At 36.9% G+C, this 22,500-nt stretch overlaps 1 protein-coding gene across 8 annotated transcripts in view; it reads right to left on the bottom strand.

Annotated features, from left to right (window-relative positions):
• Nucleotides 1-22,500, bottom strand: part of LOC135224874 (MICAL-like protein 1) — a 226,454-nt gene that overhangs the window by 99,941 nt on the left and 104,013 nt on the right. Inside the window, exon 1 of one of the 8 annotated variants that reach the window (XM_064264207.1) lies at nt 15,352-16,254. The exons of 5 other annotated variants lie outside the window; for them this stretch is intronic. In XM_064264207.1, coding sequence (XP_064120277.1) covers nt 15,352-15,937 — 586 coding nt within the window. In that variant the 5' untranslated portion in view covers nt 15,938-16,254. Of the gene's footprint in view, nt 1-2,167; nt 2,733-15,351; nt 16,255-22,500 lie in introns of those variants that run through there. 2 more of the 8 variants (XM_064264200.1, XM_064264233.1) reach the window with 2 other exon arrangements.

Genomic DNA, 22,500 nt, shown 5'->3' on the forward strand with positions numbered 1-22,500 from the left:
CCCAACATCGATCACGCATCGGACCAGTCACTCTCTCAAGAACATGTTTTAGCCATTTATAAGAAGAAATATTTGTGGTGGCCGTAGTAATAGTAGGAGTAGGAGTAGTAATAGCAATATCAGAATTCATAACAATGGATTCCAGATTATTGTTAACTGCAAAAAACAACAAAACTTCTTTCCGAATTCTGGAGAAAAGATATTTAATTCAGTTATTATATATACAAATATATTATATATATTTGTATGAATGTATGTATATATGCATATATATAACATGCATTTCATTATTATTATTATTATCATTATTATTATTTGCTGAAATCTATTATGTAACGTCTTTTAAGAACGCAACACACACATATATATATGATCATTATTAACATTATTAATATTTATTTTCACAATCAAGAAAAAGAGGCATTAAAAAAGTCTCAAAAACATTTGCAGGAGGGTCAGCAAGACGAGAATGACACTCGTCACTTGGGCCGTGAACACAAATGGATTAATTATGAAGTGAGTCATAGCAATGAGCACGTAACGCGCTCATGCACAACAAGCACGACCAGTACACGCCCTCTTCTGGACTCCCGCACGTCACCGTCAATCCGGACGTCTGAAATTATTAATGTCCGATTCCATAATTCATCTTCCTCTACATATCTGGCTTGAGCCCAAATCGACACCAAGATTCCCAGAATTCATTTCAATCCACACATCGTTTTCAAGGAATGAGAGAGAGAGAGAGAGAGAGAGAGAGAGAGAGAGAGAGAGAGAGAGAGAGAGGAGAGAGATTTATGTGCATATGTTTACTTAGAAAATAAAGCAAAAAGTATACAAGCAACCATATGAAGATTTAAGAAATGGAACTAAAATTAAAAAGTGTGAAACAGTATTCAATAGGGACCAAAAGTAAGAGTGAAAGGTGCAGGTTAAGACACAAACAGGAAAAAAGTTTTGAATAGTTGAATACAGCTGAAGTGGAGGCAACATGCAGTTTCATCAATGTGATGAACAAAAACCTTGAGAGAAAAATGTTCTATTTTGTTAAAATCTGGATGGCACAACAAGACAATGATAGTCATGCGAGAGAGCAGGAAATGCTTCAAGATTTCATAATAAGAATCCTTTCAAGACAGTAATAAGATTATTTCATTGGATAGCTGAAGCACTGGAAAATTTAAACGAATAAATATGTTATACATGATGAAGCCCGGAAAGAAAGATTCATTCAATGTGATTATATTAAGATCAAAACAAATCAATAATCGTAAAAAGGGATTAAATTTGGGTCCAGAAGTTTGACAAGTCACCAGATTACATTTGAAACAAAACATGACAGGAAATGCATACAGATTATGTTGAAACAAGTGAGGTATCACAAAATATATATTTATGCATTAGACTTAAACAAAAGGTATCAAATGAAACTCGAAAATTACATAAAACCAACTCAAGATATCAAGATACATAAAGATTACATCTGTTACTTCAACAAAAGAAACGATATCGAAAGTAAATAACAAAATGAACACATAACAAAACACCCAAGAGGATCTTCAAGAAACAAACAACCCTCGATAAAGATCACAACCTCCTCCTCATCCTAACCGCCGCCCCCTCCCCCCTCCGGCCCCCAGTTTTTCCTACTACGTCAGAAATGAGAAAGTTGGGGAACATGGTGTTTGATGGCCCTCCGCCTCCCACTTCTCTTTGCTTTCTTTCTCAGGTTAGTTGACACCTCTGATGATCGACAAACACGCAAGTCCAAGTAAAAGCGCGCATTGGGGGCGCCCGTCGAGAGCACGCGCGGGTGAAAGAGAACCGCGTTACCGATGAGGCAATGACCTCATTCGAATCTAATTAGTTCCGGCGTCTCCAATAGGACACGAGCCTTCCGAAGGAAATTTCCTTGCTCAAGCATGAGAGAGAGAGAGAGAGAGAGAGAGAGAGAGAGAGAGAGAGAATGGCTCGAGGAGAAAGTTTAATGAGAAGAGCAAAAAACTTAATAAGAGTTAAAGGTCAAATTTCCACTCCGTTTTTGACGGTTGGGGAAAGTTTCTATTTTTCTATGAAAAAATGGCTTCCATAAATATATGACAATCTCAGCTTAAGCTTTGATGTTCATATACTTTTCCAAATGTTCTTTCTGTGGGATAAAACTCACCTGATTAAATGTCAAAGCCAGAAACTGGACAAGCTCGTTTGTGAGAGAGTCACTTGCAATGTCATCACCATCGCTCTCGACGCGAGTAACACACAAACTCATTAACAACCGTGCACAAACGCCTCAGGGAAGAAAAGGCACACGATAACACTATATAACATAAAGGAACGTCCTGTCGTACGAACCCACATACCATACTGTAAACACAGAACTTTTACCACAACTTTCACTAACGGGTCCAATTTTCGGCTTCACATTTTTAAACCAAAAACAATCGTATACACGAAACGAAGATTATGGAAGGAATAAGGTAGTCATCTGATCACTAAGAAACCAGTTAGAGAGATGTTTTCGTAAACGACAATGTGACTCGGTTTCTCTGCAGGGAACGCTTCCATGGTGGAAATCACTGGAATGCGTCACGAGTCCTGCTGACAAAATGAGGAGGAGGTCTTTCAAAGGGTCCTGCCACGAAGACAACCCACGATGACGACTCCTCCAGCAGCAACGTTCTGGTGAAACTGAGACTGCCAGTCGTCACCACCACCACCACCACCACTACTCCGCTACCACCACCACCACCAGCAGTGGACCGAGAGCCGCCAGACCGAGAATCAAGCCTCGGAGTGGCTGGAGCTGGAGGAGGAGCAGGAGGCGGAGGGGAGGCTCACCTATGGGGACCCATACCCTAACACCAAGCCCCCAAGCCGTCGAGCGCTGCTCCCACACACGAACACACACACGTCCAAATAATATAGTAGCACCCCACCCACTTCAACAAACATTTTCTACCGCTTGTCTATTCATTCAACAAACTGCAGTGGTGACAAAAATCTTTCCGCAGTTCCTGCTGAAATTCAAACCTACAAAATACCTACAAGAGTTTTAGTGAGGTCCTCCATGTAATGAAAAAGATGGGCTGTCACGTGTGCCGTGTCAATGGAAATCTGTAAAAGGCGGTTCTTCATCGGCTGCTGGGAAACGTCATTCAAACCAAACATATCTCGACCTTCGCAACTCTTCTCAACTCCTTCCGTCCATCCCTCTCCGACCCCTTTAAACCTCGACAACATTAAACCCGACACGCTTACGCAATACCCGTGGTCATTCGCACACTTGGAACTTATTCCACTCTTCAAAACCAGCACAAGAAACGCCAACGAATCGAGTTATTACCAAGTTAGAAGACTCTCTCCTCGGTGATTCACAAGGCACTCCCTTGAAATGCATTATAGTGTAACCTTTTCAAAACAAACCACACCTACACTTCGATGAAAGGAAATAAAAACAATGATGCCCCGTCCAATCTTCTTCTCACAATAAAATACTCCGCTATTTACGATTCTCGTATGAGCATTACGCAATCACCCCACTTATCGACAATCATCAACCTCGCAGGGAACGGGGGATAGTTTCGTGGGTGGGATGGGAGGAACTGATAGCTTGGGGTTGGAGGGGCAAGGTCCTATAGGATGGCGCTGGTCTTCCCCTTCCCTCTTCGAGATATGCAAGGACTCCAACCAACCATTCTTCGAAAAGGTTCTTCCTCATGTCTCGGAAGAAATGGGATCTCTCTCTCTCTCTCTCTCTCTCTCTCTCTCTCTCTCTCTCTCTCTCTCAAGAAATTATTATTGACTGAAACAATCCACTAACCAACTTTCCGCGGCATTTGTTTTTCACAGAAGCCGCCATGCTTCGTCTTTATCTTCTGATATCTTCTCTTAATTTGAAAGACCCACTGTTGACGAAATTTCTTGAGAAAGTGAAGAATACGTGAATATCCCTTGAATGTTTCTGAGGACATAAAATCTCCAGATTCGTTACCCTCTTCTTCGTAATCGCTTCTCTCGACGAATTTCCGAAAGGGAAGCAAATCAAATCACGTGAACTCTCTCATTCCCTCTCAAAGGCTACTTATTAATCACTTAAATGACGATGGATCCTTAGGGAGCAATCTCCTTGCCGTATCCGGTTGCTGTTCAGTCATACCATGACCAAGGTTAAGATCAAGTTCTCAATGATTCAAATTTTTATTGCAGTTTTTCGACGCATCGACCTGTTTCTTTGTTCGGATCAACATGAACGTATTACTGCGAAAAAACTTCTAAAGTGAATCCGTGCGCAACTCCAGTTTCAGTTACAGACCTGAGAGTACAAGTTGATTATATAATAATAAAAGTTCTGTTCGACAATGTCTGTTGAATTCTATTTCAGAAAAAAATACTACATTACATTTAAACTGTTACATGCATTAGCGTTTTCCTTTAGGCATCCATAACAAAGAAACAGTGATGCGCAGTCAATGTCAAACCACCACTGGGTAATTAATCAAACCTGTTTTTGCTGCCATCTTAAATATTAAAATCTCTATGGGAATGTTCTTTCGAGAATGTGAATAAATGATTTCTTGCAATATGAGGGGATCTCAGAATACATTCTCGTGCACGAATTAAGATATTAATTTATGCAAGAAAAACGATATTTCCTCTTGCATGGAACACATTACTTTGATCTGTCATTAAGAACAACCCTATTTACTAGAGAATAATTTAGAAGAGGTTATTCGAAAGTCCAATTTATCTCAACTTTTAATAAAAAGGTCAGTTGTCAACCGTTTACTAAATTCAATCCATAAAAATTACATCACAAGTTGTAAATAATCATTTCGATGCTAATAATACAAGAAATAAAATTTCGAAATGATGCTAATAATACAAAATAAAAACATGTAAATGAAAGTCTAAAGCTAAACCCTAAAGATAAAAGGTGACCTTTAAAAACCTCTCTTTGCCGATAAGAAAATGGGATTAATTAATGGACCTGAAAGATTGCCAAGGGCTGTGTGAAGCCTAATCGAGCCTGTTGTATAATAGCGATTCTGTTTTATGTTGATGTAATTAGAACACATTCTAAGTTGCCCATGTTGGTTAACAACAATTCTGAACAGATCACCATAAATGAATGGAACCAGATGCTATCAAACTCAAGATGAAGAGGAGATATTTTTCACGTTCTAAAAACCATACTAAAAATAAGCTTTTCATAAATACACTCAAGCAAATCAGAGATTTTGGTTGTGTCTGTAGATACTATTTACAAGAAAACATAAGAACATGAAACAATTGCCGGGCACACAAACATATTCGAAAAGAAACGCATGAAGCAATAGATCATACCCGACATGTACATAGTATATATTTCATATATAATTATATATATATAATAATAATAGATATATTATAATATATAATTATATATATATAAAATATAGACTATGTTACATGTAGGGTTATAATATATATATATATATATATATGATATATATATATATATTATATATTATATTATATTATTAATAAATATAAATATATAATATTTAAAAATTTCTAATAATTTTATATTAATAATAATTATATTTATATATATATATATATATATATATATATTGAAGAAAGTGAGGAAAGGGGTTCAGACACACCTTTATTTATTGTTACATAGCCAGGTGGCAGCAGACAAACCGCGACGTGAAATGCCGCTTCTATTTTTACTCAAAAATACCGAGGCAATTCTCCCCCCAACCCTCAGCTATTTTTAAGTTTTCCTTAACTCCGCCACAATGCAACTGTCACACGTCTCTGCAATACACTAGAATATGGACCTTATTTTCTTCTCTTGCAACAAACGACCAAGGATGTTATTCGCACTATCAAGACATAAATTTCAAATGTATAACTTCCCCAAAACTCTCATTGATCACCTCCCGCGTGAGTGTCTACAAATAGCAACTCTTTCCCCCCGAAATGTAAACCAATTACTTAAGAGGCAGGAGCTGTCCGACAGGGAGAAAGCAACGAATGTGAGGAAAGAAATGGACGGGAGACAGGGAAGGAAAACGGACGGGTGAACAAGCTGGGAAACGAACGAGTGGATATCCGATAGTTTGTTAAATAACGAAATGAAGAAAGGTTGTGGAAGAGAATATAAAGAAATATAGTAGGAAAAAAATATATATCTGACAGAGGCAGAGATGGGCCTTTAATGTAAAGCCACTCCCATTGTGATGAAAACCAGGGTGGGTGTTTATACCCTGGGAACACGCGTTTATGCCCCCCACAGAACTCGACGTCAAAAATGGGTATCCGTTCTCGCCACACGGAGGGATGCTTTCGCAGAGAACGACTGCTTTCTTTACTAAATAAACAATTTGCTTCAAATTTATGAGGGTCTGAGGTTTAAGTGTCAAACAAATAATGAAAACTAAACAACTTGAAGCATCTCATACAAAAAGAAAGTTATGTTTTAACATTGAAGCAATATTTGGGCAATTGACAAATCTGTAAATTTCCACTTTGATAAAGACTGAATGACCAACCACCAATCAGCTCTTTTGAATTGTAGATACTTAAATAATTTATAAACATCAGTATCACCATTTATAGACCTGACTAGTAGGATCAGAGTTCATTTCAGTGTCAATACATAATCCTAAACTATTGAAGAAAATGAGGAACATGACAGGAATTATCTCAATCGGCCGTAAGTTAAAAATACGGTCCAAATACAATAAACCAATGTGTCAACAAGGATCTTGAGAGAGAGAGAGAGAGATACAGGAGAGAGACGGGATTTTCTTGAGAGAGAGAGAGAGAGAGAGAGAGAGAGAGAGAGAGAGAGAGAGAGAATTAATAAAATCCAACCACTTGACCGAACATACCGTCACCGGGAGACCATTTTCACTTGACCTGGAGCCAACGGCTACAGCATAATGAGATTAGCCCAACATAAAATTAAAGAAACAACAATATCGACGTCTTTCTTGCCTTGAGGTGTTTCCAAAAAAAGCAAAAGACGGCGAAGGACATGCATAAGAACTAGTCACCAAAATCCCATGTAGCAGCAACAAATATAATAAAAGTTCAGGAAAATAACCGATATAATTGAGTGAGAGTGCCAATGCACGTGTAAACTTACATGTTGATGCAAATCAAGCAAAGCAGAAGTTTATCCCAACGTTACGTTTTCTTAAGCAAATAACTCGTCCTGATAGAAGTAAAACAGTTTTTAGTTACAATATCCTCGTAAATTTCAATATGATGTAAGCATCAGAACTTTCAGCTGTTTCAATTTTCCACGATGCCTATGGCCTCCCCATTTCAAATTCCGGTGGCTCTAAAAAAGCTACTGAACAGAAGTTTTTCCCGTCGCAATATAATGAGAAGAAACTCAAGATTTACTGTAAAAAAAATTCACCTCCCTCGCTTCATACGTAGCACCAATGAAACAAGCAACAAACACAAATAATGGTGACGGACGAGAGAACCTCGGGGGAGAGAGGACGTCAAGGGCAAGAGGACTGAAGAACGACTTGAGGCTCAAGGGCGAAGGAGAAGCAGCAGCTCAGATGAAGAGATTGCATCTTCAAATCTCGGCCTCTTGGGAAGAAGACGGATAGTCCACAGGTATACAAAAGTTATGTAACTCTATATATACTTTTATTATATACACATGCCGAGGCTGAATATGTATATTAAAGTTTATTATAAATTTAGGAATTCAGCTTTAATGCTTGAGGATTATTGAACCTGATCTTCTTGAAAGACATACAACTATAAACTGATTGGTAACAAAAATAATCAGCCAGACATTGTTAGCTGATGTAGAGTTGTCATCGTTACCACAGAGGTATCATAAATCTTAATGTCAAGGCATTACATGGTGGGGCTGAACCTGCTACAGGTTTCAAACTCACCGTAACTATGTAATTAGATTAAATGAATCAATTAGTCTGTACTGAAAAATGCTGATAAATTCATTTCTTATACAGAAAATCGGGATAGAACTGTTATCAAACCAAAATGACTTAAAAAATTGAGAAAATGCGGTTGACTCTTCTAATTTCCAATTTACAAGTAACCCAATGTCGCTTAGAATGCTACAATGCTGTAATAATGACATTTATCATCTTACCAATGAATGGCGGTAATGAAGTCATCGAGAGGAATCAAGCAAAAAATTCGCGGAAGTTTCTTCGGCGCAATCGAGTTTTCTGTAGTGTATGAAACTCAGACACAGCCCATGAAACTCTCAGCCCGCATCCCATGAAATTTTCAGCCATGCCCGGTGGCCTGTGTTGTTGGCACCCAGACGCACAATCATAGCTAACTTTAACAGTAATATGATAAAAACTACTGAGGCTAGACGGCTGCAATTTGGTATGTTTGATGATTGGAGGGTGAATGATCAACATACCAATTTGCAGCCCTCTACCTCAGTAGGTTTTAAGATCTGAAGGCGGACAGAAAAAGCGGGGACGTATAGCCAAATAGCAATCTAAATAGTTTTCTTCTACAAAAAACTCAAAAAAGGTCATTGATCTTGATCTGGTAGGGTCAACGGGTATGACTGTTCCTCAAAGAGCAGGTCAACAATGCAGGGCACATTCTGACACTGAGAAAACACTTAGGTAACGATTGGCAATGTGGAAGTGAAGTCACCTGTGAAGTGAAAAATCAAACAAAGTGTTAACAGAGAGAGAGAGAGAGAGAGAGAGAGAATGAAAGTCATCGAAGTCACATTGCCTGAGCATGACATATTGAGTTAGCTTATGTTTTGTTAACCAAGTCATTCAAACTCGATATGCGCAGAAAATCTTTCATGGAAACCCATTCATTATAGCCCCCATATTGGAAGGGGATTGAAATAAACAGTATCACAGTAGTCAAGCGCCGAAAGTCCTCCGGAGACCAGAGATGAGCCAGAAGCCTCGTGTCTCGTTTCAACGTTCGGCTTTAACATCACTATCACAGGGTGAAAAAAAAGGGAGTCTTGACCTACTTCCCCGATGAACCCGAAAACATAACAATGGTTATATAAAATCTCTCTCTCTCTCTCTCTCTCTCTCTCTCTCTCTCTCGATCTATCATATAAACACCCATACTACAAATTATATATATATATATATATATATATATTATATATAATATATATATATATATATATATATATATGATATATATCTAGTATGTATGTATGTATAACTGAATGAAGATCACATGGAACGTGAAGAATATTATATAAATAAAGACAAATACTACGAAGACAAGAGAAACAACTGTTTAATTGTTTCTCTCTCCTTCGTGCCATTTGTGTGTGTATTGTATGTATGTATGTGTGTGTATTGTATGATTTATACATTTTATATTATATATATATATATATATTATATATATATATATATATATATATATATATCCACCCAGGGATTATACCTTGATTCTCTTTCCTTATCTCCTTTGCTTAAAGAATACGCCGCCCACATTAATAAACTGTAACCCAGCCCCCTCTTTCTGATTTTGGTATATAAATGCCTGTCAACTTCTTTTATATTCAGTGTAAACTTGAAAATTTAGATTATACTATGACATTACTTGTTCCAAGTCCCTGTTTCGCTTACTTTCTACCATGGATTTAAGGATACATATAGTATATACTATATGATCGAAACGACGGGATTTGCAGCATCACAATGTACGTTTAGGGTTTGGAAAGTGCATGAACGTATAGAGAAATATGAGAGAGCGGATTTAAGTGGGTAAAGCTGAATGTTGCTATAATCATAGTATTTAGTGACACAAAAGGTGATAAAGGCGCTGAAGAACATGAAGGACTACAGTGATATGTCTAGGGTAGCTGACAAGAAACAGGTAGTAGCAGCCCTCGTAGTACTATTCCGAACCCTCGAGGTACAGGTGACAGAGTACAAATTCATAATTTCGAGGATCGTGTGAGTAAGACTGAGTGTAGCCAGAGAGAGAGAAAAAGGGTCGTAATAGCAGGCGTATATGGTTCAGGAATGAAATAGAATCAGGGGATATGAAAGTAAAGTTGTTCTGGAGATTTAACTGCAAAGTCAGGTGACAGAGAAAGAAACGGTATTAAGTTCAAGAGTAAAAGACAATGGAGAGAAGCGTATTGGAATATGTTCGAAGGTGGCGTCCTTGTTGGGTAGTAGGGTAAGTTGGCGCATGTAATGATGAGATGTTTGAAGCAAAACTCAGAATTGATATAGTTCAAAGTGGAGTGAAAGAGGTGAAAAAGCATCCATGAATGCAATTAAAGCAAGTGAGCTTGAGGAATAATATAATAATATTATTATATTATATCTATATATATTATACATATATATATAAATATCATATATATATATATATTATAATATATATAATATATATACATACTACTATATTAAATACATATATATATATATATATATATATATTATATATATATTATATGTATATATATATTAATTATTATATATATATAATTATATATGTATTATAAGATATCATATTATAATATAATGATGTATGTAATATATATTATAATTATTTTAATATATATATATATATATATACGGAGAAAATGTTACAATGCACCGGACGGAGTAGATAATGAGTTTGTAAAACTGGATGATGGGGTTATGGAATAGTAGAGTGTTTGCTTGCATGGGATGATAGGAGGAAAGTGCAGAGAGGAACGTTACTGAACAAATGGATACCAGAACAAAAACAATAATGGAGAGATGACGTTTAAAGTAATTAACGTCCTGGGTCAATGGAATAAGCGTTTTGAAGAATCGTTGAATGTCCACATGCAACATGATGAAAGAGAAGCATAGTTACATGATGCAAAAGTGGGAAAGGTCAATGTAAACAGGAGAACGGTCATGAAAGTGATTGTTCAAGAAGTAAGGATGAGGTTGAAGAGCGGAACATCAGTAGGAGCTGATGGGATTGCAATTGATAGACTGTAATATAGTTGTGAGTGTCAATGAGTGAATGACTACTGTTATGAACTATGTCTGAAGTAAATGTTTCCAAGAATTGGTAATAGAATTCTGTTCTATACAAGTAAAGGTGATAAGAGGGAATAAGTATGAGTTTTTAATTATTACTCCAGCGGTGTGGTAAGCTTTTGATTTGCAATGAAATATAGATGACACGTTAACAGAAGAAGAAGAACAGTATTGGTTTAGACAAGCAAGAGGGAGTGTGGTTCAAGTGTCTTATAAAAATCCTCGAGTTGTATGCACAACAAACAGGGTACCTGGTAGGCGCTCGCCCAGAACTCTCAAACTCGCGAGCAAGAAAAGACAGTCGAAGAGGAGTGCTGCTTGCCAAGTGGGTTTTCCCTAATAACATATGTTATTTATACAGAATAAACGTCCCAAATCTCAGACCCTTTGATCTTTTCTATTTAAAAAGAATCTAAATCTATTTGTGTATCTCTATGGAAGGAGTGATACCAATTGCCAGCGAAAAGGAATGTTATTAAGAGTAAAATTAATATATGATGCTACATTGGGAAAAACTACCTGGGACATATATAGACCTAAAAAAAATTCTGACAGAGTCGACGGAGAGGCAATGGAGAGGGGTTGTGAATATTTAGAAGATACTGTTGATTTTGAGATTAAAACTTTATACAATATTAAAATGTGTAGACAGGGATGTAAACGGTTTGGTGTAAACGGACGTCTGAGGCGTGGGTGTGAAATGTTTTCGAACCTATTTAATAAGCTTATGGATGGAGTGACTTTGTAAGCCCGAGAAAGAACAGTGTAGATGCAAAGCTGTGAATAAGAAGAGATACGTGGTTTTGAATGGTTGATCTTTGCTGATAATACATTACTAATTGAATGTAATAGAGAGCTGGGGGTATAAGTGAGCAATAGTAACGATATTAGGGCATATGGAAACAAGGAAGATCCACCAATGGATGTTAACATGGATGGAAAAAGAATGGAAGCGGTTGATTTATATATACTGAGATGGAGTGTGTGAAGCGTGTGAAAGACGAAATGGTTGAAACACAATGTTTACTGGTATATAATCTATAGTACGATGGAAGAAAAATTGGCAGCGTTATAAATGTGAAGATTCATAAAAGTGGTAAAAGAGGATACATTAGATTGCCGAGAAGAATGATCGTTTCGTAAAAAGAGTCCAATATTCGGAAGTATTATGATGAAGGAGAACAGGAAGACATATAGAGCCCGGATGAATGGTATTAAAGAAATACGTGCAAAGAAGGACATTAATATCCAGCACACGCAAGTGCATACAAGATGGAAGTGATTATACCGCAGCATGTATAGTGTGTTCAACATGCTGCTCATAAGCCTTCTGTACAGCTGTGTGAAGAAGCTAATGCTGTGAGACTTATTAAGGAAAGTGGCTTGATGTTTGCACGTTGATTGATGCCTAATGCGGGAAAAGTCATCTAACAAATTACTTTGTATTTTTGTTCCACTATGACATATGTCAAGAGAGTGAGTGAGAGAGACCCAATAATCTGCGACTCATGCCATTCGAAATTTAATGTTATTCCCAAAATTCATCAATAACAAAAAGTAAGAGCTGAATTTCAGCGGTATATAAGAGAATCCATCCTTTAAGTATAAATAAAAAATAATCAAGTTATTTGACGAGGTAAAATAAAATAGCACTGAGGAAATTACGGGTATCTGTATAAATTGAAATGGAAAAGATTCAAATACACTAAATTGTTCAAGGTGCATCTCTAAAACAAAATACGATTTACCTTTTTCAACACATAAGCGCTGAGTTTCCCGTCCCTCAGGCGGCATAATAAATCACTACCTACCTAACTAAACACGGAACTATTCTTTTTCAACAATATGTGTGGTATCACTGTAAGCCCTATAATTTTGACAAATTTAAGTATCAATGGGCGTTCATAACGATAAAAGAGAAGAAATAGAGCTATCTTCAAGAGAGAGGGCCGGAACACTATCTACATACACAAAAGACATAAAAGCATTCGGTTAATTCACCCAGGTTAAAGCAAAGTCCACTTACTTCTTGAGACCCAAAACCGCAATACTGAAAAACAGATTTTCTGACATCTCCACAACCCAGGTGCCAACTTTCCAATTTGTCCTTCCTGCACACCGAAAGGAAACTGGAAGAGCTCCGCAAGGTATAATGAATTAGTTATAAGTTCTGAAATGTATTTGCAACAATACGTCTGCATGCATAAGTCAAGCGCTAATGAATAAAGGAACAGAATTTGCGAGTTCCGGAACCATATTTACGAAACAGTAAATGACGATTTCGGAACAAGAAGTTGCCATAAATATTCACATCAACAGGTCGTCAATGTATTTGAGTTCTTTTACATTTACTTTGAGGAAAAGAAAAAAGAACGAAAAAAATAAACATATGATATTACAAACAAATTTTCTCATATACCCTGTTGAGAAGTAAGGGACAATTTCATTAAACAGCGCAACAGTCATTGACAATCTTAAACTGAATGATTAATAGGAAGGCATATTGCATCAAAGAAATTCGATGAAGGAACATACACACCTGCAAAAACTAAAAGCAATGAACATGTCCATTCCTTAGACTTCATTCAGTATAAATGCGCAGTCTTCAAACCTCAAGAAACAGGTAGCCCGCTTCCCAAAATTTCAAAAAATATTAGTAAACCTACTGAGTTCTATCAACTTAAATAATGGACATAGAGATTTCCCCAAAATTTAACAGCAGAGTTATCAACTCAACCGAAGTTATGTTTAGAAGTGCGTACATATTCCGACAACTTCGATTAGGGGAATGTCGCCAACAGTGAGTGCACGAAGTCAGGAAAAACGAAATCAATACTGTGGCCACGACAGTGATGGGAAGGAAGCAACACGCAACCACGTGTGCGTGCAAGCACAATAGAACACTTGACTTAAATTAACCACTACACATGCATAAGCAAACCATAAAAATACTATGACTTGAAATCTCGTATATTCACTTAACATAGCATTACGTCAATCATTCATTCGTTCCAATCTCTTTCCCTATCAGTGAGGACCACAAACTCAAATCCATTCTGTCCCGACATAATCAAATCCCAGAAAATGGGATCTCGCTCCAATAAAGACCGGATGAGGTGTTGAAAGGAACCAGAGGGTGGGGTCGCATGGAACGGAAGCTATGAAAGGGGATCCGAAAATTGAGAGAGAGAGAGAGAGAGAGAGAGAGAGAGAGAGACGAGAGAGAGAGAGAAGAGAGATGAGAGAGAGAGAGAGAGAGAGAGAGAGAGAGAGAGAGAGTCCTTAAAAATCATAACATGCTAATTAAGATTTTATATATATATATATATATATATATATATATATATATATATATATATATATATATATATAGTTTTATACTGACCTAGAGTATACCTCAGTACTGAAAATAATCGTATTTTCACGAACCTTTTTAAAAAAGCATTGCGCAAGAACAAATAAAATGACAGCTTGCTAAATTTACTACAAAACGAGAATCACAAGCGTGCTTGTAACAAGCCTGGAAAGCTACGCTTATTTAATCTTCCACTTCTTTCCAATATGAATAACGCGAATGTGCACAACCTCTGCGTCGAAAGAATAAAAAGAGGACATCACAGCAGGAGAGATGAAATACCTGTTTCACAAGCTAAACACTTTTTCCCTCATGAATTTACTATGTTACTTTTAGTACTGAGTCCAGTCATATTTTCAATTCATTTCAGAAAACAAAAAGAAAATCCATTTGCCCGTAAGACGATGAACGAACGTTAATACCTGCGGAGACTTTGCAGGGAGATTTTCTGATCTTCATTAACGATTAAAACTAACATTCCTCATACAGTAAAAACGAATTGCAGTCGCATTAGTTAGTGACCCGGATAAAATTTGTAATTGCAGAAAAATAACTGGGATTCCACAGTTCATCAAACGAAACAACTGAAGCTTAACATAATTATAAGCAACTATAACATTCATGTGGCTTCTGACGTATGTCGTATGTTTTTTTGACTATGGCATGAGGTGGCAAGATGGTGGACTGAATGGAATGCTATCTATAAATATAAACAAGCGTATTCTGACAGTTTGAGGGGGAGGTAGGCTACTACACCTAAAGACTATCAAATTGATCATTTATATTCACTTCGTCATTCGTCAAATAAAAAAAAAAGGAATTTTTAACAACTCCATGATTAACTAACAGCATATAGTTAAGAAGTCACCGGACCCCTTATTCAACAAGAAAAAGATGAAAAGCAACAAACCAGCCAGTTCGAAGCTTTATAAAGCAGTCGTTAAACTCCCGAAAACCACTCGGCAACTTTACCTGCGGCTTCCTTGGCTTTTTTCTCCGAAAGCAGCCGTTGCAGTAAGTCTTGAAGGGCGTCTTCGTCCAGACTGAGGGGCCGGCCCCTTTCGCTGGACGTCCCTTCTTCTTTCCCTTTCTCACCATTACTTTCAGACATGCAATCGATCTTCCAGGGCGTGGCACATAACCACTCTGTACTTTCCTCTTGGTCCATCGCATGACAGATTTTCCCGTTCTCCTCAACCTCCCCATCCAAGATCTTTGGATTCTCCTCCTCCTCCTCCACAACATCAGGTAAGGACGATTTAGGGGTCCCCTCACATAGCCCTGCTTTGTTTTTCAGAACAGTCTCCCTCAACAAAGGCAGCTGTACTTGAGCATGTCTCTTCGTGGTCGGTGTCGCATCCGAAGGACGCTCTCTCCGTACAACGACAGTTTCTTCTTCTGTCTCTTCTTCATCGTCAATGAAGGGGATGTCGTTATCGTCCATGCATTCTAACTCTAGATTTTCTTCCTCTGTTTCATCACTCCCGTAAGAAACCGACCTCTGTTCTTTTCCTTCTTGAAATGAACTCTGAGGATATTCACTGGTCAAATCATCCATTGTTTTAACGACTGCTAAATTGTTATTCGATTCAATAAATTCAATGCAAGTCTCATTCCGAGATTATTTCTCACTCTCTACGCTCACTCTGGACGGCAATTATTTAAAATTAAGTTGAAAGTCTTATTATTTCCACTTTTCAACCATGCAAATTCATCACAAACCGCACGAACCTATTATTTCGATGGGAATAAAGGCTTCCCATTTAATTTTTATAATACACATTCCGGCGGACAATGTCCAAAACTACTGGCATCAAAAAGAGAAAGAGACGAAAACTCAGACGCCGAACCACAACCACCATAAGCATGAGGGAGTTTACTACGACTGAGCGGATGATTTGTCTTGGGAGTGCCAGAGGAAGTCTCATCAACATCACCGGATGCACTTTCGCAATGACCTACACGTAGATGTTAGGGGAATTCTTCATCTGGTGGCGATTTCTGAACACTGTTCAAGCCTCCAGAATTCTGTCGAGGGATTGTTAGTCGCTTCCCATCCTCATGAAATGCCCCTGAAAAATAGTTTTCGAGAGAGCATTTATTCTAGACGAGAGCAGTGGACGTCTGACTTGAACAATACAATCGCCTACCCTTGGAGACTCGCAAGAATCTTTCCATGTGAAGTTGACAGGTCAAGACAGGCAATAAGAGAATCAAATAAAAAACTCTGTCCCTGACCTATCGTTTTGAATGTCTTGTCCTCTTTGGCTTGTTACTGATGGCACAGAACTTGATAAAGCTCAGACAATGAATCTAAACTTTGCGTCTCGTCAACTACAATTCTTAAATCACTACCTTCCTTATCCATCACAGAGTATTTTCATCGTGCATTGCATTCACGGCAAATTAAAGCCTAAGGCGTTAAGGGAAATCCAACTCTCTCAAAACAAACAGATGTGATACAGGGGATTCTCAACGTGTGCCACAGAAGGAGCTCACTACGGCAGTGCCAGACTCCGATTGGCACTAAACCCTTTCTGGCGAACCGAGATACCTTAGGTAGTTGGCACCGGAAGCCAAATAATCCCCACCAGCTGACAAAATCATCCGCCACGTGTTGAGGTGCCTATGTATAACAAGGAGGCCACTTGGGCTTCACAGGTATAAACAAGCCCTGGAATTAAAAGTTCTCCTCGCCATTTAACCAATAAACGAAGGACCTTTTAAAGGGGAACAAACAGTATGATCCCTAATCAATTAACGCTGAAACCAATTCAATCTCACTAAAAGCTTCTTCTCTCGGTTTCTGTTACTTATATAGATACGTGACATTTTTCGTCCCAAATAGCAAGCCACAAAATTACGTAGTGTTTTGCGAATAACTGAAACCAATGGGGGATTAGACGATTGTTCGCTATCTGCTGTTTATGTTTGTACCTAAACCAAAAGGCTAATTTCGAATCCTGGCCGGGGCAGACGCACTTATCAATTACATACATACATACACACATCATATATAATAAATACATACATGTGTGTATACAAATAAATACGATAGATATATATATATAATATATATATATATATATATATATATATATATATATATTTCTAATGTTTCTCTGCAAGCTGATTTCCATATGCAGCTCTCTTGTATTTAATTAATGTTTGTTGGCTCTGTTCCACAAGGGTTTTTAGCCGGAATTTTAAAAAGAAAAAAATGACAGGAAAATTGACGTTATTCATACATCAAAACGTATCACAGACATACACAAGAAATATGTTATGAAAGTCAGTCAAACATACAGAGAAAATGCTAGTATTCATATAACAAAGTCATTCTTGAGTAAGAAACGTTTTGCTAAACAATACAACAGAAAGTCGTGTTATTCAACCATATAGAAAAAGCAATACGTTTAAGGATGAAGGTTAATCATATATATGAAAAGGCATTATGACAGTCCTACATAAGAGAAAAAATTCTAGTAATCATAATAAGGAAACCTTTTAGTTAATCATTAAGAAAAATTAGTTATGGAAACGTTTGCCAAATAATGCCTAAAATCAAAGATGTAACAAGTGGAAAGGAAAAGATGACATTAGTTACACATACCGAAAATATTATGATTATCGCACTAAAGGAAAACTTATTGATAGTCATAAAGAAGAAATCAATGGGTATGTTTACATTTATTACGCGTCAATTCTTGTAAGCGCAATAAAATTCTAAATGATGCTAAAAGAGTGTAAAGGTGTTAGTGAAAGAAACAAATTCTCTCTCTCTCTCTCTCTCTCTCTCTCTCTCTCTCTCTCTCTCTCTCTCTCTCTCTCTCTCTCTCTCTCTCTCCATTTACGATGTTGGAGTTTTGCGTATTCATAATAATATATGCAGGAAGATTCTAAATGTATATGTCAATCACGCACTTCATGTGTGAACAAGTTTGCAAAATTAAATGTTTCTGACTATTTCTCATTTTCATTTTTGTACACATCATATTTCAAACATCCTTAGTTGATCTATTCTTTTGTAAGACTTCACTATACTAGACCACCTCTCCACGGCTCATTCCCAGAGTGCCATACAAGGACCCTTGTATGGTCATGAAAGCAGCACCTCCACTATTCAAGCAAAACATGACTGTTATTACCACCAACCAACGCTCTCGTCATGCAAGCCGAATAATGTGAGGAGTCACTCCCACACTGGTTTCGAAACTGTCATCATTTTTTTAGGTCAAGGGTGAAGAATTGTAGTTTTAAATGGCATTCACGAACGGCATGACGTTACAACATAGCTGCAACCTGTTAGCATCTTTTATGATTGATGGTACAGATGAACTATGATACAACAAGAATCCGTTCCTCACGTAAATTTCCAAAAATTTATTAATCGTTTCAAGACTTTCTTGTATTAATATTCAAACTCAATTAAAAAGGTCACAATTCCTAAGTGCTATATACATACACACACATGTACGTATATACTGTTTATATACACTATACGTATATATAAGTATATATGTATGTATATATATGTGTGTGTATATATACCAACAAAACTCACTATCAAAATACATAAAAATTAGACTGTAAACAGCAACAAATGCGTCAAAGAGCCAGACCAGGTAGACGACAGTTAACAAATGACAAGGCCATCAAGTTAACTCTACGGATACAAAACTCCACAAAATAGCTCAAGAAAACATTACAGAAAACTGACTCGACGAAACATGACAGTTAATCATTCTCTCTCTCTCTCTCTCTCTCTCTCTCTCTCTCTCTCTCTCTCTCTCTCTCTCTCTCTCTCTCTCTCTCTCTCGTAATACCATGCCGATTTTGTTTCATTACAAAATGTAATCATACAGTTATTATGAAGTACACTCTGCTGATTCCGAAAGGTGTGAGGCAATTTGGTGTTTCCGTTAAATATGCAGAGCTAATTCATATAATCCAGAAAAGAAGGTATACTTATATTGTAATTATCCGTGGCGAAATTATGGAATTTAACGTTGATGAATTCTTGCCAAGGAAAGTTATAGCTGATGAAGTCTTATGAGAATTTGCGGTAAACAGTAAGGTGCTGAATTCATGTCTCCTTTGCTATTTGCCTTTCTAATGAAGTTAGCACTGAAAAAAAGTGGCTGAAGTTTGATGGAAAGGTGTAGTTTGGATAAAATTTAATAAACTTGCAATACGAAGATGATACTGGTTTGATCGGCAAAACAATCGAGTGCCTTATTTTATAACTATGAAATACATAAGCAATGCGGACCGAGAATACAAAAAGAAGAAAAAAAAGAAAAAGAAAGATGGAATAACATTATATGGAGAAAGAATTAATAAAATTCATCCAATACAGTTTCTCTTCAGTTGAAACATAGAATGAAAAGGCCATTAATAATGGGCAGACTAAAAAGGATTTGATTCTAAATAGACTTCAACACTAAAAGCTAAATTACTCATCAGTCTATTACGGTCTGCACAGATGTACGGACATGAATCACTGTGTGACAATGAATCTACTACGTATATCTAAAACATTTTGCAGATTTATAAATAACACTTTTACGAAGAATAATGGGATTCAGATGGGAGTACAAAGCAGGAAATGATACCAAAAGGTAATGATAGAAGCTCCATATGTAAATGAGATAATGATGAGAGGAAAATAGAGATGGCTTGAACTCGTCCTTCCCAAAACCACTGGGAGCATAGTACGTAATAGTCAGGTGGGCACTTGCGGGCACCAAAAGAGTGGGGAAACCCAGACCTACTTTGATGAGAACTATGAGACAACAGAGGTCCTTTGCACCAACAAGAATGAGTATCTAGTTATCACTTCATAAGCATAAGGAAAATGCAATTAACGTCAAATCAACGTAGTTAACTGAGTGAGGAAAAATATTTCAATAAAAACCAAAAATTAAAGTTTCGCTGACTTCTGATTTTAAAGTTCCACTACAATTCCATAAGGTAAATCTGGCAAGATGTGAGACAATCTCTACTGTTTAAAAGAAAATCCATACTTACTCTGATCTAGATGTAGTTCAAAGATACTGGTTCTAAGAGAAACAAATTAGGTAGATACAGATCACCAAAGCAGACGCAATCACGGTGCTCTATGATCAAGAAAAACTTTAAATAGATTTTTAAAAATGGGAGCTGTCGGGTGACAATGACTTCCTGACAACTCCGGACGCAGAGGGGGAAAATGATCCCCATCGCATTTAATACAATGAAAAAGACTTTATTGAAATTGATTTCAAGATACCACTGCCGTTTCTGATTTATGTCTAAAGCGTTTAACTGCTCTTTGAAAAAATCAATTTAACATTAAAATTAACATAGTTTTTTTCAACAAGTGAACAGCTGATTCTAAAGAAACTTGATAATAAAGTAACTGGATTTTTCAGGCTGCTGACTCAGAATTAATAATAATAATAATAACAACCAACAAGTCAACTACTTTGACCCCATCATTATTCCCTTCATCGTTAAACACCACTGTATAAGTAAGTATATATACGAGAATATTCTATTTATATTTGATTATATTCCATTCAATTCATCAGTTATTACTTATGTGATACGGTTAACAACATGTGAACGAGGAAGTAATGTATATAGTACCTAGAGAGAGAGAGAGAGAGAGAGAGAGAGAGAGAGAGAGAGAGAGAGAGAGAGAGAGTGTTTCCGTACACAGAGAAAGACGCCTTTGAAGTAACATACTATTATATCACTCATTTTATCTACACTAAAAAAAATCAAACGATGTGACAAATATTTCTGCAAGGACACAGCGACTTACAGATACTCTGAAAGCCAATGAAAAATATCTGGAGAAACAACGCTTCGGCAAACCAGCAGACCGTGCTCAACAGATAAAATCCATTCGCTTACTAGTCATTCCTCATTTCAGGTTTCATTGCACCCGACTGGTTCCAACCAGACATCACTATCATGGGGTATCTGAAGTAGGCGTGGTCGTTCAGCTAGAGTCACCGCTCCCTCAAACAAGTTACAGCAGGGCGGCACAGATATTCAACTCTTTTCTTGGTGCTAGACTCGGAAGATCAACTGATGCTTATCATTTAATTATACGACTTTGAGCAGGCGTCACTCGCCGTTATTATTACTAATATATACACATATGTATAGATGTGCGTTCTGGTCAATTTATCTTTACGCTTATGGTATGGCACAAGTCGGGATTGGATTTTTTATAGATTTTATGGGAGATTTCGGGATTGGAATAAGAAAAAATCACTTTCACTACTGCTAGGTCAAGGAACAATCCTATAAAATTTTGTTGACGATTGTACACAAAGACTCTGGAGTAACGCAATAACATATTGATGTTTCACTTTCTCTTAACATTTTGAACTCCCGTCCGGCCTACCTGTGTTCAGAAATTTCAGTTTCAGCTTATTTTTAGAACACAGGAGAGGAATTTTTTTTTTAAGTCAAGTTTATCAGTCTGTAGCTATGGCCTCTCCGCCGCCGATATTAATTTTTGGCTCTTGCACTAGTCGTGAGAACTGTTTAGAAGACAATTAAAGGTTCAGAGAATAACACCTCTTGTTTGTTCTCCTAAGGGTCTTGTATTGAAGGTTACTTGAATAAAATACATATATGAATATGTAAGAACTGGAGAAAGCAAGACTGAAGTTGTTTTAGGCATTATCTGATTTTATAAATACAAAATCAAACTGCTTATGTCAACAAATAAGTGGAAATCTTCGAAGTGAAGAATTTTTTATCATTACTTCTTCATGACCTCGGCGACAAGACAAAACTTAACCCTAGTTTAGCACTGGTCCTAAAAGAAAAAATAAAGGGGTATGAAAGTGTCCAATTCAAGTACTGTACTGTATGTATGTATGTATGTATGTGTATATATATATACACATACATACATAAATACACACACACACATATATATATATATATATATATATATATAAACATAGGAAAAATTTTTATACTATGTAACCGTTCTGCCCTTACAATGGATTTGAAAATTAATACCAAATGCTATGTCTATCATCTTTAGCTTTACGAGCCAAAATATTAAATTAAATTCTTAAATATAATGCTAAATCCATATCCAAAATCTTTTGG

This window comes from Macrobrachium nipponense, chromosome 20 (assembly GCF_015104395.2).
Source record: "Macrobrachium nipponense isolate FS-2020 chromosome 20, ASM1510439v2, whole genome shotgun sequence".
Classification (NCBI taxonomy): Eukaryota; Metazoa; Arthropoda; class Malacostraca; order Decapoda; family Palaemonidae; genus Macrobrachium; species Macrobrachium nipponense.